At 44.5% G+C, this 19,622-nt stretch overlaps 2 protein-coding genes across 3 annotated transcripts in view; one reads left to right on the top strand and one right to left on the bottom strand.

Annotated features, from left to right (window-relative positions):
- LOC119457011 (disco-interacting protein 2-like) overlaps positions 1-2,788 on the bottom strand; it is a 272,844-nt gene extending 270,056 nt beyond the window's left edge. For both annotated transcript variants that reach the window (XM_049665093.1, XM_049665092.1), the window contains exon 1: positions 2,381-2,788. In XM_049665093.1, coding sequence (XP_049521050.1) covers positions 2,381-2,462 — 82 coding nt within the window. In that variant the 5' untranslated portion in view covers positions 2,463-2,788. The remainder of the gene's footprint in view (positions 1-2,380) is intronic.
- Positions 2,789-3,778: 990 nt separating this feature from the next.
- LOC119457063 (protein CNPPD1) overlaps positions 3,779-19,622 on the top strand; it is a 42,541-nt gene continuing 26,697 nt past the window's right edge. The window contains 4 exon segments of the mRNA XM_049665104.1: positions 3,779-3,985; positions 4,572-4,668; positions 5,686-5,770; positions 8,068-8,188. Coding sequence (XP_049521061.1) covers positions 3,917-3,985; positions 4,572-4,668; positions 5,686-5,770; positions 8,068-8,188 — 372 coding nt within the window. The 5' untranslated portion in view covers positions 3,779-3,916.

A 19,622-nucleotide genomic window follows, 5' to 3' on the forward strand; every position in this document is an offset into this window, starting at 1 on the left:
TTTCGCGTTCGCTAAACTGGTCATCGGAAAACAGCACGGACCTCCTCTTCGAAGGCAAGCCGCTTCGTTCGGCCAAGGCAAGGCCCCTTGTAGCACCGCTCACGGCGTCACTCGGGGTACAGCCATGAGGCACGACCGCAACTTTTCTGAACGCCAAGAACCCAAACACCTCACTCACACACAACATTCGGCACGCGCGAAAACTGAGCCTTAATTCATGTACGCTGCACACCGGGAGGGGCACGAACTCGCCTATGGAAGCAGCACACTAACGCCTTTCTTCCACCTCCCCTTGTATTAAACATGCAAACAGTTCGTTGCGGACGACATGTGCGGATCGCGCCACCCCCGGGGGCGCAGTGTTGCAGGCAAACACAGCCGCGAGGGCGCGGCTTGAAGGGCGCCGGACGGCGAGCGCCAGCTTGATGGGCGCGTCCTTGGCGCCAGACGCCAACGAGGAAGCGCATCCTCCGCCGCCGGCTGACCTCAAATCGCAGGCCAGTCCAGCACCGAGATGCAGCGCTCCAATCGACATGCGCTCACGAAATAACGAGAGTGAAACGGGCCGAAGCATCCAGGCCAGGGCCAAGACAAGCATCGCAGAGTCGCATAACAGAGAGTAAAACACGAGGGGATGCTTGTTTAGCCAAAATGCGACCTCGCAAATGAGCATGGCGGACCAGTTCAGTTGAAAAGTTCAACGGCACTGCGAAGGAAGCCCAAGTTCAGAATTACTTTGATCCCCTGGGTTCCTCAATGTGCGCCGAAATCTCCGTACGCTCCCGGGAGGTGAATGCGGCTGCCGCGACCGCGAAACGAAACCACGGCATCGTGCTCAGCAGCACACCACCACAAACGTTGAATCGCATATGGACGCTAGGTTGCTCCAGTCCCGGCTCAACCTAAAGTCAAATTACGGCAAAGGCCACAGAACTGACTTCATCGAAGAAAGCAAGAGTCAAAAGACGATCGCGCACGCAGCCGTCATAACAGGCATACCTCGTCTGCGTTTACAGCCAAGATTTCGTACAGCAAAATAACTGAAGACTGTGTGCACAGAAGCACGTGACCTGAGGCGGCACGTGTGTTCTCTATCATCGGCGGTGGACGGGCGGGGCAATTAACGAACTTCACAAGGGCTCTTAGCGTGAAAGCCGCGAACCAACACGGGTTGGAGAAGGTCCTGAGCTCGGCAGGAGGGGGGTGGGGCGACAAACCAAGAGCGCTCGGAGCTTTCATGTCTTCACCAACACGCGGAAGTGTCAGACGCATGGTCAGACGCATCTCCGAGGAGCTCTTGGTTTCCGGCCAACCGAAGGTTGCTTCATTTTGCGAACGAAAAAGACGGTGTTCATAAACACCAATTTTACACAACGCCAGGCCCGCGGTTGACTGTACCTACACAAGAGGAACGCGGAGCGCGCAAAAGGATGTTTCACAGTAGTGGCTATGAGCGACGCTGCAACGCAGATGGCATGAACAAAGTGAATGAACCTTCACGCTCATGGGGAACAGCGCAGAGCAAGCTGGCGTGCATCAGACGAACCGGCGCCAAGTAGGACGACAAATTCTGGTTTTGCTGAGCACAACAGATAGCGACCGTGTGGCCAATGAAGACATCTACCAACAATAATGAACTGTTTGTCCTTTCTTTATGTTGCCGACTGTTTCTCGGTGTGTGAGTGTGTCTTTTCGCGTCGATCAATAGTACTAACTACAGTTTAGCACTCCAAAGCACTTCCAATCACAGTCGATGGCCACCGGCAAATCTTGAAGACGGCGACGTTGGAGAGGTTCGACCTTCCGTGTCAGCTATTCAAAACGATCAACAACAACGAACCGCACCGCGAAATAGGTCCAAAATGTTTCCATCGTTTGGCGCTTATGTGGTAACAATTTACGAGTGATTGACGCGCTTTTTCGAAACAATGAGCTGCTGCGAACTGTTGCAAGACGACAGGTCAGGGCGGCCCAAGTGAAAAAAATAAAATAAATAATAATAATAATAAATCGCTGTTTAAACCTATAATCGAGCGTCATAATTCTAGTCATTATCGAAATGAGACACAAAGTAGTACTGAAAGGCGAGCTCGATTAACAAACTGTTTTAAAATTGTGCATCGCGAAACGTAGTTACAAAGTTGGTTTCCGTGCCAATAAGCCCCCAAATATTAAATATAATTCAAGCTTCAATATTCAGAAGGATTTGTAAGCGCGAGAATGCCGTAAGGCCGGACGAATTCGTGATCACAACAATCAAAATGAAATACCCCGTAAACTTGAAACTTTCATAAATGTTGCACCGATAGCATATCGGAGGCGTTAGTCGTCTGCTAAGCTATCGCTATTGTTAGGCCTACGGAATTTGTGGGTGCCTCACCTTCAGACAACTCCAGCTCCAACTCCGCGAGCTTCTCTCGCACGTCGGGCGGCAGACTGGCAATCTCGATGTCCTGAGCCATTTCGGCAGCCAACGTCCTTTACACGGTGGGAAAAGATGGTCGGCAACTGTATCACTTGTACGCACGGGTTTTCATAGGCACACGACTGTCGCAGCCATGATAAGTAGATGTTCTGATGAAAAAGATGTCTCACTTTGACTGATTTCTACGACTAGTGCCGCAGAACGTTCTAACAATCCTCTCCGAACACACAAGGTCGCATTATGATCGCCGTTGTCCAGTGTACTGAGTGGAAAACATCCCTTGACAACACCGACAACAAGCCCTCCGTCGGATGCTCTGCTGCAACCATCCGCCGCAAAAGCGCCTCTCAAAAAGCTCGTCGGATGATGCGATGCAGGAGAATCTCTGCTAGCCAACGCTAGAGGCCGCCACCGTAGCCGACCGGTGTCGCGAGTGCTCCGTCTGCATGGCTCCTGCCGAGTGCATACCGAGGTGGGAGTAGTTAGTAAGTCATCAGTAACGGAGCAGCTGGTCACTTCATGGGCTATAATTCTGCCAAGTGGGAAGTGGTAGCTGTATGTGCCACCGGTCACTCTTCATCGGCTGTTCGAGGGGTAACCGTACTAGGGCGCCTTGGGACAGAGAATCAAATGTAGCGACATAACAGAGCGAATAAGCAAATAACAGGAAATGCCACATCGATAGTATTGCCAGTTGTACCAATCATTTCAGAGGCTGAAATTATTTGCACATCAGCTATTTCTCGAAGTGGCCTACATGGATATCCCTGTAGGCCACTTCGACAAGGCACGTTGCGACTGCGTCATGCCACAAAATCACCAGTAAATGTTTATTCTGTCACAAATGTTGAGATACAATAGAAGTGTGATACGAGCGAAACCGAATACTTCTGGTGCACTATTTTTTTCAAAAATTCCCTGTAGTGCATAAACCGATATACATTTTGTGTCGGGGTACAAGCAGCCTCGACGGAAGTCATAAACAATGATTTATTCACAAAACAACGTTGAAGCACATGCTCGTACCACATTAAATAAAAACCCGATATACCTCCTCAGGATTATTGTAACCCCGTAATGTATGCCTCGAACTGCTTGAACCATACCGTTAACTTTCAATAAATATTTTATGACTTGAAAGATATGCATTGAATACCGTAGACAAGGCCTTTAAAGAGCCTTAAAATAAAAATAGTAGGTATTTAATATTAAAGCAAATAAGTTTCTGTGATACTTAAGAAGCAAAATGCATACTTTCTCAAAATATTTTTATTTTTATAACATATTTGCTACCTGCAGCTAGCGCCACCACGCGCATTGTTCAGCCATAATAATGTCACGCGAGCAAGGCTCGTGAGCGCGACCAGCAGGTGCGAGCGCGAGCGAAAAGATTGGCTGCGGCAAAAGTCGTATTCGGAAACGTTCTTGGTTCTTGATTAACCATTTTGGAAAAGATTAAATGCTTTCGATGCTAGTGGTCACCTCGTGAAAATGAACTTATTCCACGCCATTTCGTTCGACAACGACCAGGAGGATCTGCTTTTAGGACCCGATTTACAAGTAAGGAACAACCCAGCCCGCTGTGGTGTCTGCCGCGTGCAGCGGTGTTCGAACATTCTTTAATGATTATTTAAGCAGTGTCCTTTAAAAAAATAGTAAATAATCTTGACTTCAGGGATAAAAGCGTACCAAGCAGCCCGTTTCACAACCTTTTTCAACGGGAAAACGTAATATTGCGCCGTTCACCAGGTAACCTGACGACCCACCTGCGGTCTTGTGTGGAACGGCCTTCATTTTTTTCAGTTTTCTCTTTGTCGGGCTGGATCGCGTTCTGTGTTCCACTAGGATAGGATTTCGACGTAGTAGGGGTAAAGTGACCGCTTTAGAACTATTACGCTATGTTAATTGCATTTGAGTGTCGTGCATAGCCTTCGCTGCGAATACCATATTCGAACGACGTTGACGCACCCGCGATGCGTCATTCCCGCGCCAAACAAGCACTTCACGGTCCGCGGAAGCGAAAGTGCTTTCTACGGCGAGGCAATTAGCATAAAAGCGTGCAGCTGTGCCTTCAGTTAACAAGGTGGGCGCCAAGTCTGCTCTGCCAGTTCTGATAAATTCATTCGCGTATTCTTTCGCCTGCTAGATATTTGGCGACCATGTGGAACTCAGTGACCGGATCAGGAAGACACTCTACTATGGAAAACTGCCGACGACGGACCGACCTTCCTTGGCGCTGACAGGTAAAGAGACGCACACTTCGTCTTGCACGTTGGCTTACCTTTTTCTACGCTGGCCATGGCCTACCCGTGCCTGAAACCGCTGCATTCAGTATACGGGAACCTTGCCCGTACCTAGCTGTGATGCGCACCGCTTCGCAGCGATCACTTTATTCATTGTTGCTTAAGTAGCAGGGTTATTGCCATTCCTGTGTTGCATACATAACACGCCTGTGATTTCTAGCTGGATTTTCGCACCTGTTGCCGCTCTCTGGAGCGTTGCAGCCGCACACTGCATTTCGCAGTTTTATCGTGTTGCGCATAATTTCCAACTAAGCTTTAGGGCCCATTCACACTTGCGACTAGGCGAGGTCGCGCGACCAATTGCGACTGGCGACCAGAAAACTACTCAAGACGAACGATGTTCACACTTACAAATGCGACCGACGAGTCGCTAAACCGAAATGTATCACCATATGCCGTTCACGTCTGCTTGAAATGTCATCGCCGCGTAAAATAAGCGGACGTCCTGTTCCTTCGCATCTGATTGGTTCAGCTATTCTGCGACTGCGGTCGCGCGACTGAAAAATCGAGCAGTGAGCGACTGGCCCGAAACGGTCGCATTTCGAGAAAAGCGACCACTTGCGACTACTTGCGACTGGTCGCTTTGCGACCAACTTGGTCGCGCGACCTCGCCTAGTCGCTAGTGTGAATGGGCCCTTAGAAATAACAGACGCAATGGACTTAGCATGTGGAAAAGTGTCTAAACGCTGTACTTACGCAGAACCGAAACCTTGCTCGAGTTCTTTTGTATGCAGGGCCTATAGTTTCCGCTATTTCTAAAGATCGCTGCCGATGCATGTCGTTAATTATGTGTATTTAAGCAAACCCCCTCCCCACATTTCTTTCTCAGTTGAGGCCAGAGCATTTCATCTTTTCTTGGTATGACTACTATGTGTAGTTCGTTGATGAGCAAGGCAGTTCTGATAATGGAGCTGCAGGTTTGTGAAGTAACATTAACATTACTTTTGCATGTTTCAGGAATTTCTGTTGAGATGTTTTCAAAGGTACTACCAAATGATGGGCTTAAAGTTCTCGACATGCACTATGCAGCATCGGTGTCAAGGTATGTTACCATAGCTTCTCGACTATTCTAGTGCAAATAAGGTCACGAGTGATGTCATCAACTTGTATTCACTTTTAATAAACATGAGTGATATTGCAGCTGCAAGTAGCTTATTGTTTACATTCTTAAATGGATAACAGCACGGACTGGATGGGAAGGATGGGCAGACATGAGCACTTGTGTGTTCATATTTATCTGCCCAACTTTTGTAAGTCTATATGTTAGATTTTTTTGTACAAACACCCTATATTTGTGAATAAATTTTCAGGGATGGAAATGCTGCTCCATCTTGCGGCAACCTGTGCCAAAAAACTTATTTCGTATGACGTTGACAAATTTAGCAGTATGAACACTCGACATGAATAGTCGAGTGTTCACAGAAACTATGTTCACAACGCGAATTGTGCAAATCAAGTCTGAAAATTTGAATACACATCGTTCGGTGTCCAAAATATTGATCGCCTTTTTCATTGGCTTTATGGGGCCTGTGGCAGAGCCGCAAACAAGACCGAATAATTGAGCTTGTGCAAATTATTGGTCGACACAGGTCGGGAAGCCAGTGAACATTTTTATCCCTTTATTATTTTCAAAAATATATTTTTTTACTTGGCAAGTGATGTGAAATACTTGCAAACATGGAATGACCTAGTATTTCACTTTTTTTCTGCTGTATGCTGCTATCCGAACTGAATGTCGCCAAGAATTAAAAATTAAAACAGAGGCCACTGTGAATGGTGTTCACTGTATATGTTGATGCTAGGGGTTGTTCTTGACTGTCACTGTATTTCTTGTTGATTATGCACAAATATGATTAATTAGCTAACTTCATAAACTTACCTAATCGGTGAGATGTCAATGAAAAAGTTGTGCAGGACGTTGAGCAATGACCAATAACAGCATTTAACCCCACAAAGCCCAACATATCGTTTTTGATCTGCTGAATTTGATCACTAAAAAACTCTGATTTAAGTGCTGGAAACTTAATGTAGAGCCCATACTGCTGCTTTTTATATGCTGGCGCTTTTTTTGTATGCTGTAGGATGTTTTCAGTTGTGGATAGTTCACCAAAATAGTAACTAAACAATTACCATTCTATTTAGTTTTTAGTCAATTAAGTAGACTCCCTTTAAGATGAACTCGAAGGGAAATTTGTTAGTCTTACCAGACGAAGGTCACCTTACTTCAAACGAATGAAGTAGACTTACAATGGGGGGAAAATGACATAAAAAGCATTTATTTAGCTGAACTTAATAGAAAACTGTCTTCAAGTAGTACTCTTGCTTGGTTTCATCCAGTCTGTGTATGGATGTTTGTCGCTTCTGTGCAAATTGGCACTTCCAACTTGTACCAAATTCCAACTTGTACCTGCAAATTTCCTAACTTCATCACCCCACCTCGTTTTCTGCCGTCCTCGACTGCGCTTCCCTTCTCTTGGTATCCATTCTGTAACTCGCTGTAAAATGCACTGTTGCAGATATGCAAAATGCAGATATGTGCCATCAAACTCGCCATAAAAATGCACTGTTGTTCCACTTACTTTTTTACCAAAATGATGTTTTATACATTGACGCACAAAAGTAATTGGAACGCCCATGAATTTCGTCTCACACTTTGGGAAATATCTTGAAACTGGTGTCATCCTGGAAATTCATTTCAAGTGGATGTGTCTTGCTAACTCACAGGCTACAGTTTGAAAATTGCAATACGTGTTGTAAGTAATTAACTAAGTTCATTAGGCGATTTTTGTTAATTAGTTGAATATGTGTTTCGATTTCTTGTGCTATTAATGTCCGCCTCTCCGAATAACCCAGCTCAACGATAAGAATTATGCTACCTGCCACAGGCGATTTTTAGAAATTCAGTAAAGCTTAATTTTAAACACCCCGTATAGCGTGGCTTTGCTGGCACAGTGTGTTTCGTACGTCGCTACTGTTAAAGCTTGTGTATCAATCACATCTGTTTGGCTCACTGCCTTAGGTATTTCTGAACTTTGTGGGTTGATGGTGGACACATGCTGCCTGATTTTTAGGTTTTGTGGTGAAATTGTGCACATGCTGTCTACTGCTGGTCATAGCTGCTGTAGCAAGTTTTTAAATAACAGTTGCATTACACAAATTTGAAACACTGTGCAAGCAGAATGTGTCACGTGCTGTCAGATAATGGTTGCTCCATAGTGCACTCTTCAACTGCTGTGTCACAGTGGTGGAAACAGTGGGGGACCATCTTCTCCCTATGTGCGTTGAGAGGGGATCTTCAATTGAAAAAGTATCTACAGGGCGTTGTGTTCATTGCTCTAGGAGGGCCTGTATTACTCCATGCTCCATGATGCTGGCTATGGTTTACCTGGACCAACTGCGACACAAGAACCCACAGTACATGACTTCTGTTTCATCGTGTGACTTGTTCCTGGTATCTATGGTGAGTCAAATCTTTAGAAGGGCACTGTCTTCTCATGTGTTGTGCTACGTGTGGAACTGTTATTTACTTGGAAAATCTCTACAACACAGAATTCACAATTACTCATCTATGAAACTAGTTGGACTTCTGTTACAGTAGAATGTTGAAATAATACATTTTTCTGAATTATTAAAATACTTTATCATCTAGTATTAGCATAGCTGTGATGAGCTTTCTACTCGTGCCTAACATTGGTGTACTGTGGTAGCAGCCTCATTGTGGGCACAATAAAGCTGCTATGCAGGTGAAGGCCGAGACGTTGTGGCAGTTTGACAGAGCACAATTGCAGTACAAGTTATTTATTATGCTCACAAATTGTGATGCCATTCTTTTTTTCCTTTTTTAAAGAAATCGCCTAGCTGGACTAACTTGTTATTGGCAGGATCTCTTACTTAAAAATAAGATTTCAATTGCGCCTAAAAATACTCATATGTATGATTAGAACATCCAAATTGATACCACATTTGCATGGTTGCTTTCAATGGCAATTGAAACCAAAGGCCATTGAAATCCACGTGCCTAATTGAGTCCTTTGTGCGAGCTTGCAGAATGGAGCCTATAGGGCTTGCTGATTTCAATTATCTTGGATTCCAGTGGTCCTTAATAGTGCGTGCTCGACGGTGGTATTCATCATCAACAGTATGGAGCGGCATAGGGCATGGCCGCAGCATACATACACATTGCTTGGCTCGGCACTGGGAAACTTATCTTCGTACTATGGTGGGGTCTGCAAATCTATTGCAGTCATGCTGACGGTGATGTGACAGCGATAATAATATTAATATTAATAATGAAGATATAAAGATGCTAACCACGGTGAGCTGGCCTCCCCGTAACTCCCTCACGTATATCAGTCATGCCTGCTCTAAGGCGTGTCCTTGCGTGCTCTTCAGTTTCCAAGTTTCAGTTTTGCAAGCCCAGTGTGCAGCAAATCATTGCAGTATAGCTGTCGGAGCAATCACTTTTTTTTTTTTTTTCCCCAGATATAAGAGCTGATATGGCACACATGGACAACTTCAATTTCCCAATGGGGCACCTAGATATAGTAAATAAAAATGTGATTTTATTTAATATTGTTAGTACAGTCGACTTTCGTTAATTCGACCTTGACGGTATCGACGAAATTGATCAAATTACCCAGCGGGTCAAATTAAACAAGATGCAGAAAAAAACTCCAAAACACAGCGCTGATTCATTTGACAATATTTTACCGATTCTAACACGATTCTAAAACGCTTGATTCCCATAAATTGAACGTGCGCCCACTTTCTATGGGTCCAAAGTAGAAATCTAATACGCGCCCGATTTTTTAGCAAGAAAAAATTGTCTAAATCTGTGTGACCCTACAGCCTCCGTTTTCCTAAAAGCAGCTTTTATTTATTTATTTGAAATACCTTACAGGCCCGTAAGGCATTGTGTAAGAGGGGCGTCAAAATTCCAACAGTGCATACATAACCAGATGAAAAAGAAAACAAAGTACAATACATCGTAAATAAAATTTGAGCACATAATCACAGTACAGAAGAGAATACCAAACAATGCGGAAATAACAAGAAGAAATATGGTACACAGGTATATATGGTAAATATGGCACACAATAAAATAAAAAGCGCATGACGCATGGATAAAGTGCCCAATTCATTGAAGCGTGTTATAGCACAATGTTAGGCAAACAAAATGTAACAAAAAAGGGAAACGAAATGCTTAATAGAAAATCAGAAAAAAGAAACAAATCAAAATACGAACTGACATGCTAAACGACGGCTTCGGTGAAATGCGTAATGAGTTGATTGTGGAATGTATCAGGATTAGACAGATGCGATGTCTGGTAGGTTATTCCATAATTTGATGGCTTGTGGAAGTGCTGATGAATTGAAAGCTAAAGTGTCACCATAGATCCGTGTAAAACTCAAATGATTGTGCAATCTATTGGACGTGCGGGATTGCTTTGCCGCAATGTATCTGTGTTATGCGGTAAAGCATACAAACGCCGCAAAGGCAGTTTATGTATTGTGCCCGATTGCACCACGGAGGCAATTTTCGGCACAATACTCATAAAAAAGAAAAAAAAGGCATGTTAGAATTGATTAAATATTGTACTGTGCACGCACAGACCGGCCTGCACGTGCGCAGTACCGTGGCCCCAAACGCTAGGGGGCCCCTACGCATGCGTCCCCCTAATCTAAAACTCTCTAATGTTACTTCAAACACCATTGTAGTGCGCAGTGACATCTGCGAACGTTGCACATATGGTACACTCTATATCTGCCACAGTTGCGACCACAAAATAGCGGTGAGCGGAAGAAATGCAATAAAGAGTTTCTCGGGTTTATCCCATACTTTTACAGCTTTGAATTCAATTACAGGCGTCTGTGCCACTATTTAGCAATGACTGGAGCTGTGTTCATAAAGTGTGCAGTATTACAATTTGCCACGACATGCATTGCTGTTCCAGTAATTATGTTTCTGCACTGTGGAGAAAGACAGTACGAAAAACTATTAACTGCAACAGCGATGCATTTCTCGATATAATTTCAGTCGGTATTTTATGAAACTGGTGCTATGCACAAAGTTTGTAGGGCACCAGGGCAAGCTGCATTGTGCAATTACAACGTGCCCCATAGTCATTCAGTATAAAATTTTTCATTAATATATGGTCAATTATTCCATTACTTATGATTGTCACTGCTACAAAGCTTGGTCGGCAAAAATGATTTTATCTCGAATCTCATATTTTTAATATTCTGAAACCATCATGAAAGAAACACAATATACAAAGTGGTATGAACTTGCCATATATTGTTCTGGAACTAATGCTGATTAATCATGTACTCTTCTAACAATAAGACGATCGCTTCTAGTTTTAGTACACCCCTCTTGTTTTTGACACACCATATAGTGCTGCACAGTACCATATTTCCTCAATAGAGGTCGATTGGTGCTCCAAAGTTGGAAAGTGTGGGGATTCTAGAAGGCACTGCACTGTGCAGTGTTCATTTTTCTGGTTGTTGTAGTTATTAAAGGATACTGCTTAGGGGGGGGCCCTGACAGATAGCATGGAGCATATAGTGCAATTTAATCGGCTCCTGTGGATTACCTAAAGGTGGGACATTTTTGTTCAACAAACTGCTATGTCCAGGTAGCTCATCAAATATATTCACTTATTATTTAAATTAGTCACGTTAGGGCAAATGTTGCAATTGCAAAATTTAAGCTGAGCAATAGTGAAGTCGTGTCTGATTAGCAGAAATCCTAAAGCAAGCACCACTTTCGAGATATCCATCCTTAAAAATACATTTGCATTTCAGGTAAAGTGACATCGAAACAATTTTTGACACCACCTATCGCTGGGCTTAGACATAGAGAGCATCTCTCACATAATGTTTTCACACAAGAATTTATATGTCACCTCCATTCAGAAAAGGTTTTAGACTTTAAAGGGACGCTAAAGAGAAACACTAAATCAGTTTAAACTGGTTAAGTATTCTTTGAAAACCTTATTCCTATTATTTTTGTGAAAATAGCTCGATTACTAGAAGAGAAAATGGTCAAAGTTCCCTTTTTTTTTTTAATTTCGCGGCAGAACCCTGGCTCTGGTATGGCAGTGTGACATCACGGATTTAAATGTATGTTTTCGTATTTGAACTAGTATTGGCTCAGTAAATGTTTTCGAAACTTGCCATGTTCAGTATTTGGTTCCTTTATAAAACACACTAGTCCATTTTTACCGATGGACAACTAACTAGGCCCTATAGGAGACGCATTAAAAATCCATAACGTCACGGCGAGCTTGTGCGGGAACTTAAAGGCGGCATCGCTCCCCGTCTTTCCTTTTTGCGCCTTTTCTGGATTATGAAGCCTCTTCTCGAGGGTATTGTAGAAGGGTAATTTACTAATACAAGTGAAATCATTTTTCTCTTTAGCGTCCCTTTCAGTTTGAAAAAGTTTGTTTCATCTTGTAAAGTCTAAGTAATTAGGGCATTTGAGATGGTTAAAGTAGCAGAACAGAAAACGGACATAACTCACACATGCATGCACGCACACGTGCAACCATTACCTTCACTGCTCACTTTGAACTTCACTGCATATTGCATGAAGGCTAGCGCTCTTCATCACATGACAGCGAGTATTCATGGTTATAAAGTGATATCTGTTCACGTCAGCACGTGACACCATGATTATTAATTTAATTAGTAAGCGAATGTTTACTGCAACTTATATGGCCGATAAAACTAAAAACCTTACTTTGTATAGTTTTCTAATATTTTGCTATTGCTATCAGTGCTTCGCCACTTGGGCGAAACTGCGACATTCTTTCTTGCTTGGAGTGCTACCCAACATAATTGATACCGAATGTTGGTTAAAACGCAATGTTTCCAACTTTGTCACAATTTTGAGAATGCTTAGTTTTTATTTGCTCTTAAAGCAGTTTTGTAAGCTAGTATACACACCTACAAAGCCCACTACATCAACTTATTCCTTATGAAAAATTATTTGCTGCATTTTGTCTTTTTTTTGGCTAAAGACAATGTAAATTGAAATAAAAACTTAATAGACTAACAATCATGAAAAACTTGTATTTTTTCTAGTGTTTGTAGGGCTAGGACCTCCTTAAACGCTAAAAAATATGTTGTGCAAGTACTCCTATAATGTGGCACTGCCTGTTAGGTAGATACTGAAGTATCAGTGAATATGCTTGAGCTAAGTAGGACTTGTAGCCTGAGGGAGATTTATTTTTGAAACTGCAGCTCGTGGCTTCAAAATTCCTGTACGACGATGGTGAAGAGGATGAGGTCTTCAACAATGAATGGGCTTCATCAGCAAACATGGAGCTGAAGGACCTGAACCTTTTGGAGCGGGAGTTTCTGGATGCTCTCGTACGTTCCAGTGACTTCTTTGCAGGTCCATCAGGGCCATTGCTGATTCTTGGAATTGTGTGATCTTTCTTGCATGCGCTCTTCAAGAACACCTTTAAATCTTGTATAAGTTTTGATGCACCTTTGACGCTGATGTTGATAGGAGACAAAGCGACAGTTGAGGTCGGAAACATAGGGAACAGTAGAGCAGTCTTCATGAGTAAAAATTGAAGGAAAAGGAGTTGAATATTGATGCGCACACCTGCCATAAATGCACAACATAAAATTAGGGCTAGCATCCAATCAAAGCATACTGGTGCCAGAATCACATTGCAATGCACATTGCCACAGTCATTGTTTGCAGTGGTGGGAACTATGTGGGAATGCTTTGTACTTTCTTTACTGTGTTTTCCTGCCATGACACCATGTTGGCTGGCTGCCCATGGGACTAGTAATGGCAGTTGCAGCAAACAGTGCTTTCACTTTAATTGAGCATGAGGTTTGCAATGTGACAAACATTGCAGAGGTTGTCGGAAAATTGCTTTTAAAGCTGTGACCCATGTGTGAGTGTCAAACTTGCTGACTGGCGTGTTAAATGGTTGCTTGCTTGCTGGCTGGCCTGCTGGCAAGAAAATATTTAGGGCATGAGCTTGGTAGCAAAAAGCATGTCTATTTGCATGTATACAGAAATGTATACTGCTGGCATACTGTGCTGTTAGTCACCAGGATCTGAATATTCAACAGCAGTTTTGTGCAAGTTCTCCTGACAGGTGGTATGCATTTATCGTTAGCACGAGATGAATAAAATTACCGTTTCTGCATGGATTTCATGGAAATGCAGACAAGAGTATCTGATAGTTTCCTAAAGGAAGGCATGTTGTTAGTAATTTGTTTGTAGTTTTCTTGATCAGTTTAATAGCTTAACATTCAGATAAAACTAGGTGAGCAGCATGTGTCTAAGAAATGAAATATTCTGCATGGTGCATTATGATGGCACCATCCTTTTAGGTAGAAAAGTGTGACAGCTTTAGTGGCCTTTGATTTAGGATTCTGCAAATGAGTTTCTTCATGTTGTGTGTTCGTAAAACAATGAGCTGTAAACTACACATTTAAATCTACTGATCCACAGTCTTGCACTGCTGCCACTGCAGCAGTGATGTAGACTGCTACAGGTACAGCAATTCAGATTCGCTGTTGTGCAAATTTTGTAAGGAAATAATAGTGAAACATTTAGTTGACACTTGGTTCTCATATTGATCACAGCACCTCTGTATGCACGGAAAGATAATATTGTGCTTTTCACAACCTCAAAATTTTGAGTCTGCAGTCTTTTTAGTTGTGTCGCATGGGCACTTTTCTGGCTATTATGTCAGTGGCCTTAACTCGAAAAAGTTCTCTGCTGCATGAAAAACTGTGTTGCTGTTGAAACATTTCAATAACCTGAAATCATCAAGTGCTTGTGACACTACTGTTACAAGCAGGTAGCTATGTATCTGCAAACTAAGTATCCAAAAAGTTCATTTTCATTCTGTGAGGATTTAAATGCCACACGGAAGTAATTTACTATTTTTAGCTAAGTTATTGTCAAGTGTGTGTATTTTTAAGTATTTTTGATTTCGTTCAAATGTTCAAGCAGCATTGAGGTTGCTGTCTGCAGTGTTCTGGTAGTGGAGCGGGAGCAACACTTGTCGTTGAAAGCACACTAGTGTAAACATGCTGTTTTCGAAGGTGCCCACGCCTGCCATTCGAAGGCCTTCGAGATTTTGATTAAGTACTGCGTAACTCTGTTGACTCAATAGGCAACTTGGGCCATGGAAGCTGTCCGTGTAGCAGCGCTTGCTTTGTGGTTGAGTCATACAGTCCGTTCAGAGGCCTGTGAAATGCCTGTGTGACACTGGTATTAACAATGCCCCCCTCCCCAACATTTTTTTTTTGTGCTTCTTTTGTCATTTATATTGATCTATTTGGCTTCCAGGACTGGAATTTGTATGTGAAACCCAAAGCATTTGCACGTGTTCTGGACAACATGGAAACAAGGTGAGGAAGAGAAGTTTAACATATTGAATGAAGTGTCTGGAGGTATTTGGCAGTACAGACTATTGCAAAAATGTAAATGCTGGCTCACCATTGCCAGTATCAGTACACTGGTCTTTCTTCTTGGCAGTAGAATGTACTATTAGCGTAAATTGATATGCAAACTGGAAATAACTGACCAGAGCACCTTTGGTGCAATTACATGGAAGTGTGATGTGTAATCACTCTGTGGCTGGTATCTAAGCATGGAGTAGGCCAAAGTGTACGTTTTGTAGTCTGAATTAAGCCACCTATACAAATGCAGGTGAATCCGGAAACGAAACAATGCATTGGAGTAGTTTTGGAATTGTTCGAGTTTGAATTCATGCTGATAGCTTATCCTAAGAAAAGCCTGGTTGTCTGTATTGAAAAGAATTTCTGTTTACAGGATTGCGTACTTGGAGTCCACAAAGCGAGGTTGGACCACTTACACGGATGTGTGTGTGCTGAGCAAAAGTGCTGTGCTCAAGCGTTGTTGGCTACTAGTCTATGACGGTGTGATCAAGGTGGGTTCATCATTAATTCAAAAGAATCTCAAGAATTCCATGGAAATTTGAAACATTTTGTCATCATGCAGCTGCGTAGTTTAGTATGTCTGTATTTGCATGCGTATTCCTTTTCATACTTGGCATGCAGTGCAGTGGAAGTACTAGTGGAATCATAAAAATGTATGATATGTCGTGAAGTGGTGCAGGGAAGCTTTTTCTCATGTGGTGGATAAATGTAAGCCAAAATGCCTACAAAATGCTTTCAGCTCCAATTTTAGGAGCAGGGTAAGGGCTCATTTGCACCGGCGACCGCGCAGTGAGCAACTGACCCAAAACAGTAGTTTTTTGGCGAAAGAGACCATTTATGTACATTTAAACCTTGATTTAAACAAACTCTCAATGTAACGAACTATTTTTATTTCCGGATCTTAGTTCTGTTGAAAACCGTGTTTTTTTTTTTTTTTTCCTTGATTTAACGAAGTAATTTTGTGACACGGTTTCGATTTAACAAAGTTTTTGGCCATTTAAAGCATGTACTTGGAGCCTGTATGGCTGGTAAATCTAGCAAAAAACTATAAATATGTCGGCCTAGAAAAAAGTTATTGCAAGCATCCTTTCCCATGAAAAGCTTGAGTGGCAAAACCGCCGTCAAAGCAGGCGCGCGGCGTCACGCAGTATCCAGGAAATAGCACTGTGCCATTTGTGGTGTAACAACTTGCAGTGGCAGCGGGGTGCGCGGCAGCTCGAAGTGCTCGTCAGCGCAAAGGCGGTTGGGAAGGGGTGAGTGCACAGTAACGTGATCAAGCACGTGCTAGAGGGGGCCTAAGGGACGCGCGCCTATACGCTATCTCCTCTACCCTTGTGGTAGCTGCGCATGGCTGTTCATATGCGGGCCACGGTGTATCTTGGAGGCACCGTATAGACTCGTTTAAGGGCCGCACTTTTTCAATTTTGATGAGGTGCGGCGCTTCCTCGGGCCCGAACCTTTTGGTCAAAATGGTTCCAGGGAAGCCGGCAACTTGTGCACACCCGGGATCTTGTGCAAACCCCGGTTCTCGTCATCTAGTAGTGGCACGTGGAAGTATGCAGTACGAAAATTTGCTGATGCGTGTGCGTGGCATCGACGTACAGATCACGATTTTTTTCTCCGTTGGAAATTTTTTTTTTTCCGAACTTTCGGCTGCCAAGTTGTGGGCTAAGTTGGGCCCTTACACAGGTGTGGCCCTTACACAAGTCTATACAGTAATCTTCGGCAAGTGCAAAGGTAAAGCCAAGACAGTTGGTGCCTTCATGTGCATTTTTTTTCCCGCGTGTCTAGTGTTGGCGGTCGCGTAGTATCAAGTTTCCGGGGAAGAGGTGCGGAGCGTTCACTTGTATTGCGACAGCGAATGTTCTTGGTCATCGAGTGATCTTCGCTTGAGCGCTTGACACCGATAATGGCACGTACACACTAGTGGCAAAACGCGCGTGGCGCGCCACCGGCGGCAAAACGCAGCAGCGGTAGGGCGGCCACACCAACCGGCGGCGTGCCGCTGCGGCAATCACGCGACAGACTAGACTCCTCTCTCTTTCTCGAACTATCCGTCAGCTCCGTCCGGGAGCTGACGCTTGCAGACGATAGTGCGAAACGAGTTCCCGGCTAACACCGGACACGAGTACGAAACGAGCGGTCGGGCGGGTCCACATGATACCAGTGTCCCGCGCGTATGTCACGGAAGTGGGCCGCTCTGATTGGTCTCCTTCATCCGCGGCACGCGGCAAACCGCAAAAAAACGGTGCAGGAGCGATCCCTACCGCAGCAAGAAAAACCTGTTTCGCAGCTGCTATTGCAGCGCGCCGCGCGCGTTTTGCCGCTAGTGTGTACGTGCCATAAAACTACGAACCTTACATTGTGTAGTTGTCTCTTTGCTATCGCCATCAATGCTCCTCCACCTTTGTGGTGAAATTGTGATATTTCTATTTCTTTTGTTTTCCTCGGAACAAATACAGTACCCATATTTTTTTGCACTTTTGTTTTTAATTTGAGGGCACCATCTGATGACGGCTGCAGGCACTAAGCACAGTTAGTCATGGTGTCTAATATTTACGGCACCGCATGACACAAAATGCTAATCTCGGGTGCCGTGAGCCACGCCTATGCATTGCTCTCGGTGTGATCTCCGCTGCAAGCACTGGCGCTCATAACCATGCTATTATGGCCTGACCTTCTTGCGATTTGTTTATAAGTTATTACTGACAAGATACAGTATAGACCACTTATAACGCAACCGCTTATAGTGCAGGACCAGATATAGTGCGGTCTTTTCAGACTCCCGTTAATTTTCCCATAGCACTCCATGTATACACGTATCGCGTATAGTGCAGTTGCGGGAAACGAAATACCAGTTACAGTGCGGCTGCCTGGGAGTACGGAAGTCAGCGGAGACGGCGAACACTCCCCTCAAACGGCCGCCCCAAGGAGTGCTCGAGGAAGAAAGAGAGACGAAGTGGAGGAGAAGGGCACGTGGTGCGATCGAACAGCCAGTGAGGCTGAAACGAGAATCTTGAGTGCGAGGTCGTGAAATATCACGGCGCGCATAGCGAGCGAGGGCCACGAAACTGCCAACGCCGGCCAACGCTCGCTTCACGATAACGGCAGTAAACGAAACTTCAGGGAGCGGGCGGCGCCGGCACGGCACGGCGAAGGGCGCACGCGGTGACCGTGGAATGTGATAGAGGAGGGCGGTAGGGAAGCGGATTTCGCCTCAGCAACTGCGCCGCTTTGGTGGCTCCCCTCGCCCTCCCTCGTAACTCCCTCACTTTCAACTGTCACCGTGCGCGCCCGTCGCCGTGCAGGCACCGCCGCTCCAGCTGGCCCGGCGCCAGCTCCCCGAAGTTTCGTTTTCTGCCGTTATCGGGAAGCGGGCGTTAGCCGGCGTGGGGCAGTTTCGTTGGCCAGGCCTGGGACAGCGCCGCTGCTTCCCTCTGCGCCGTAGCCGCAGCGTGCAAGGTCAACACGTGACTAGAAAGTAGAGGAAGCATAGAGAAAGAAGGGTTCACTGCCATTTTCTACGCGTGGCTACTACCGGTAGCGTGGCTGAGACGTCGGCACGTACACGCTTCTTCCGGTGCAACGCAGAATCGGCAACCTTGCCATGGGAGAGAGGGTGAAATTTCCGCCGCGTGTTTTTTTTTTTTTTTTCTTTCTTTCTTTTTGTTTGCGCGGGACATTGAGGGGTCTCTCCTAAGCTTTTACTCTATATGGCAGTGCCGGAGCAATGCCGGTCAGAGGCGCCGCCACGTGAATTATATTGAATTAACGAGATTCTACTGTAAATTGAATGCAAACGTTCTAGCCGTATTCCTCGACTGTCGCATACACGTGGCGGCTCGGTGCACATGTTTTGCATATGTGTGGGCCTTGAAAATTGTTGCTTTGGCTATAGTGCAGTACCGCTTATAGTGCGGATATTCGCGACTCCGGCGACTTACGCTATAAGTGGTCTACACTGTATTGTCCGCCAGGAATGTTCTGGGAATTCGAAATTATTTTCAATGCTGAAACTTTACAACCTCAAAATAACGAAGTGTGCAATTTAACGAAGTTTTTCGCTGCAAGTCATCAGTGTGTATGAGACCTATGACCAAATCTACATGCCCACTTGTGGCCATTGGCAGCTTGGGCATTTCTCTCCACACCGAGTGCATTGCTTGTGTCACTGGTGTTTCTGTGAGCAGCTTGGTGTTCTTGGTGCATGCGGCAATTCATGACAAGTTTATGCAAAAGTTGTCCCGTTCACGTAACTCCTATCCCACCATATCCACCATGGTCGCCCAGTTGCTATGCACAGCTGAGCCCCACTATAGTGTGTGCCTCATAATCAGGTCGTGGTTTTGGCATGTAAAACCCCAGAATCGACTTATTTAGCAGGTGAATCTAGATATATAGAGTAAAAGCTCGATGATGCGATGTGGCTAATACGAATTTCCGGATGATAC

This window comes from Dermacentor silvarum, chromosome 1 (assembly GCF_013339745.2).
Source record: "Dermacentor silvarum isolate Dsil-2018 chromosome 1, BIME_Dsil_1.4, whole genome shotgun sequence".
NCBI lineage: Eukaryota > Metazoa > Arthropoda > Arachnida > Ixodida > Ixodidae > Dermacentor > Dermacentor silvarum.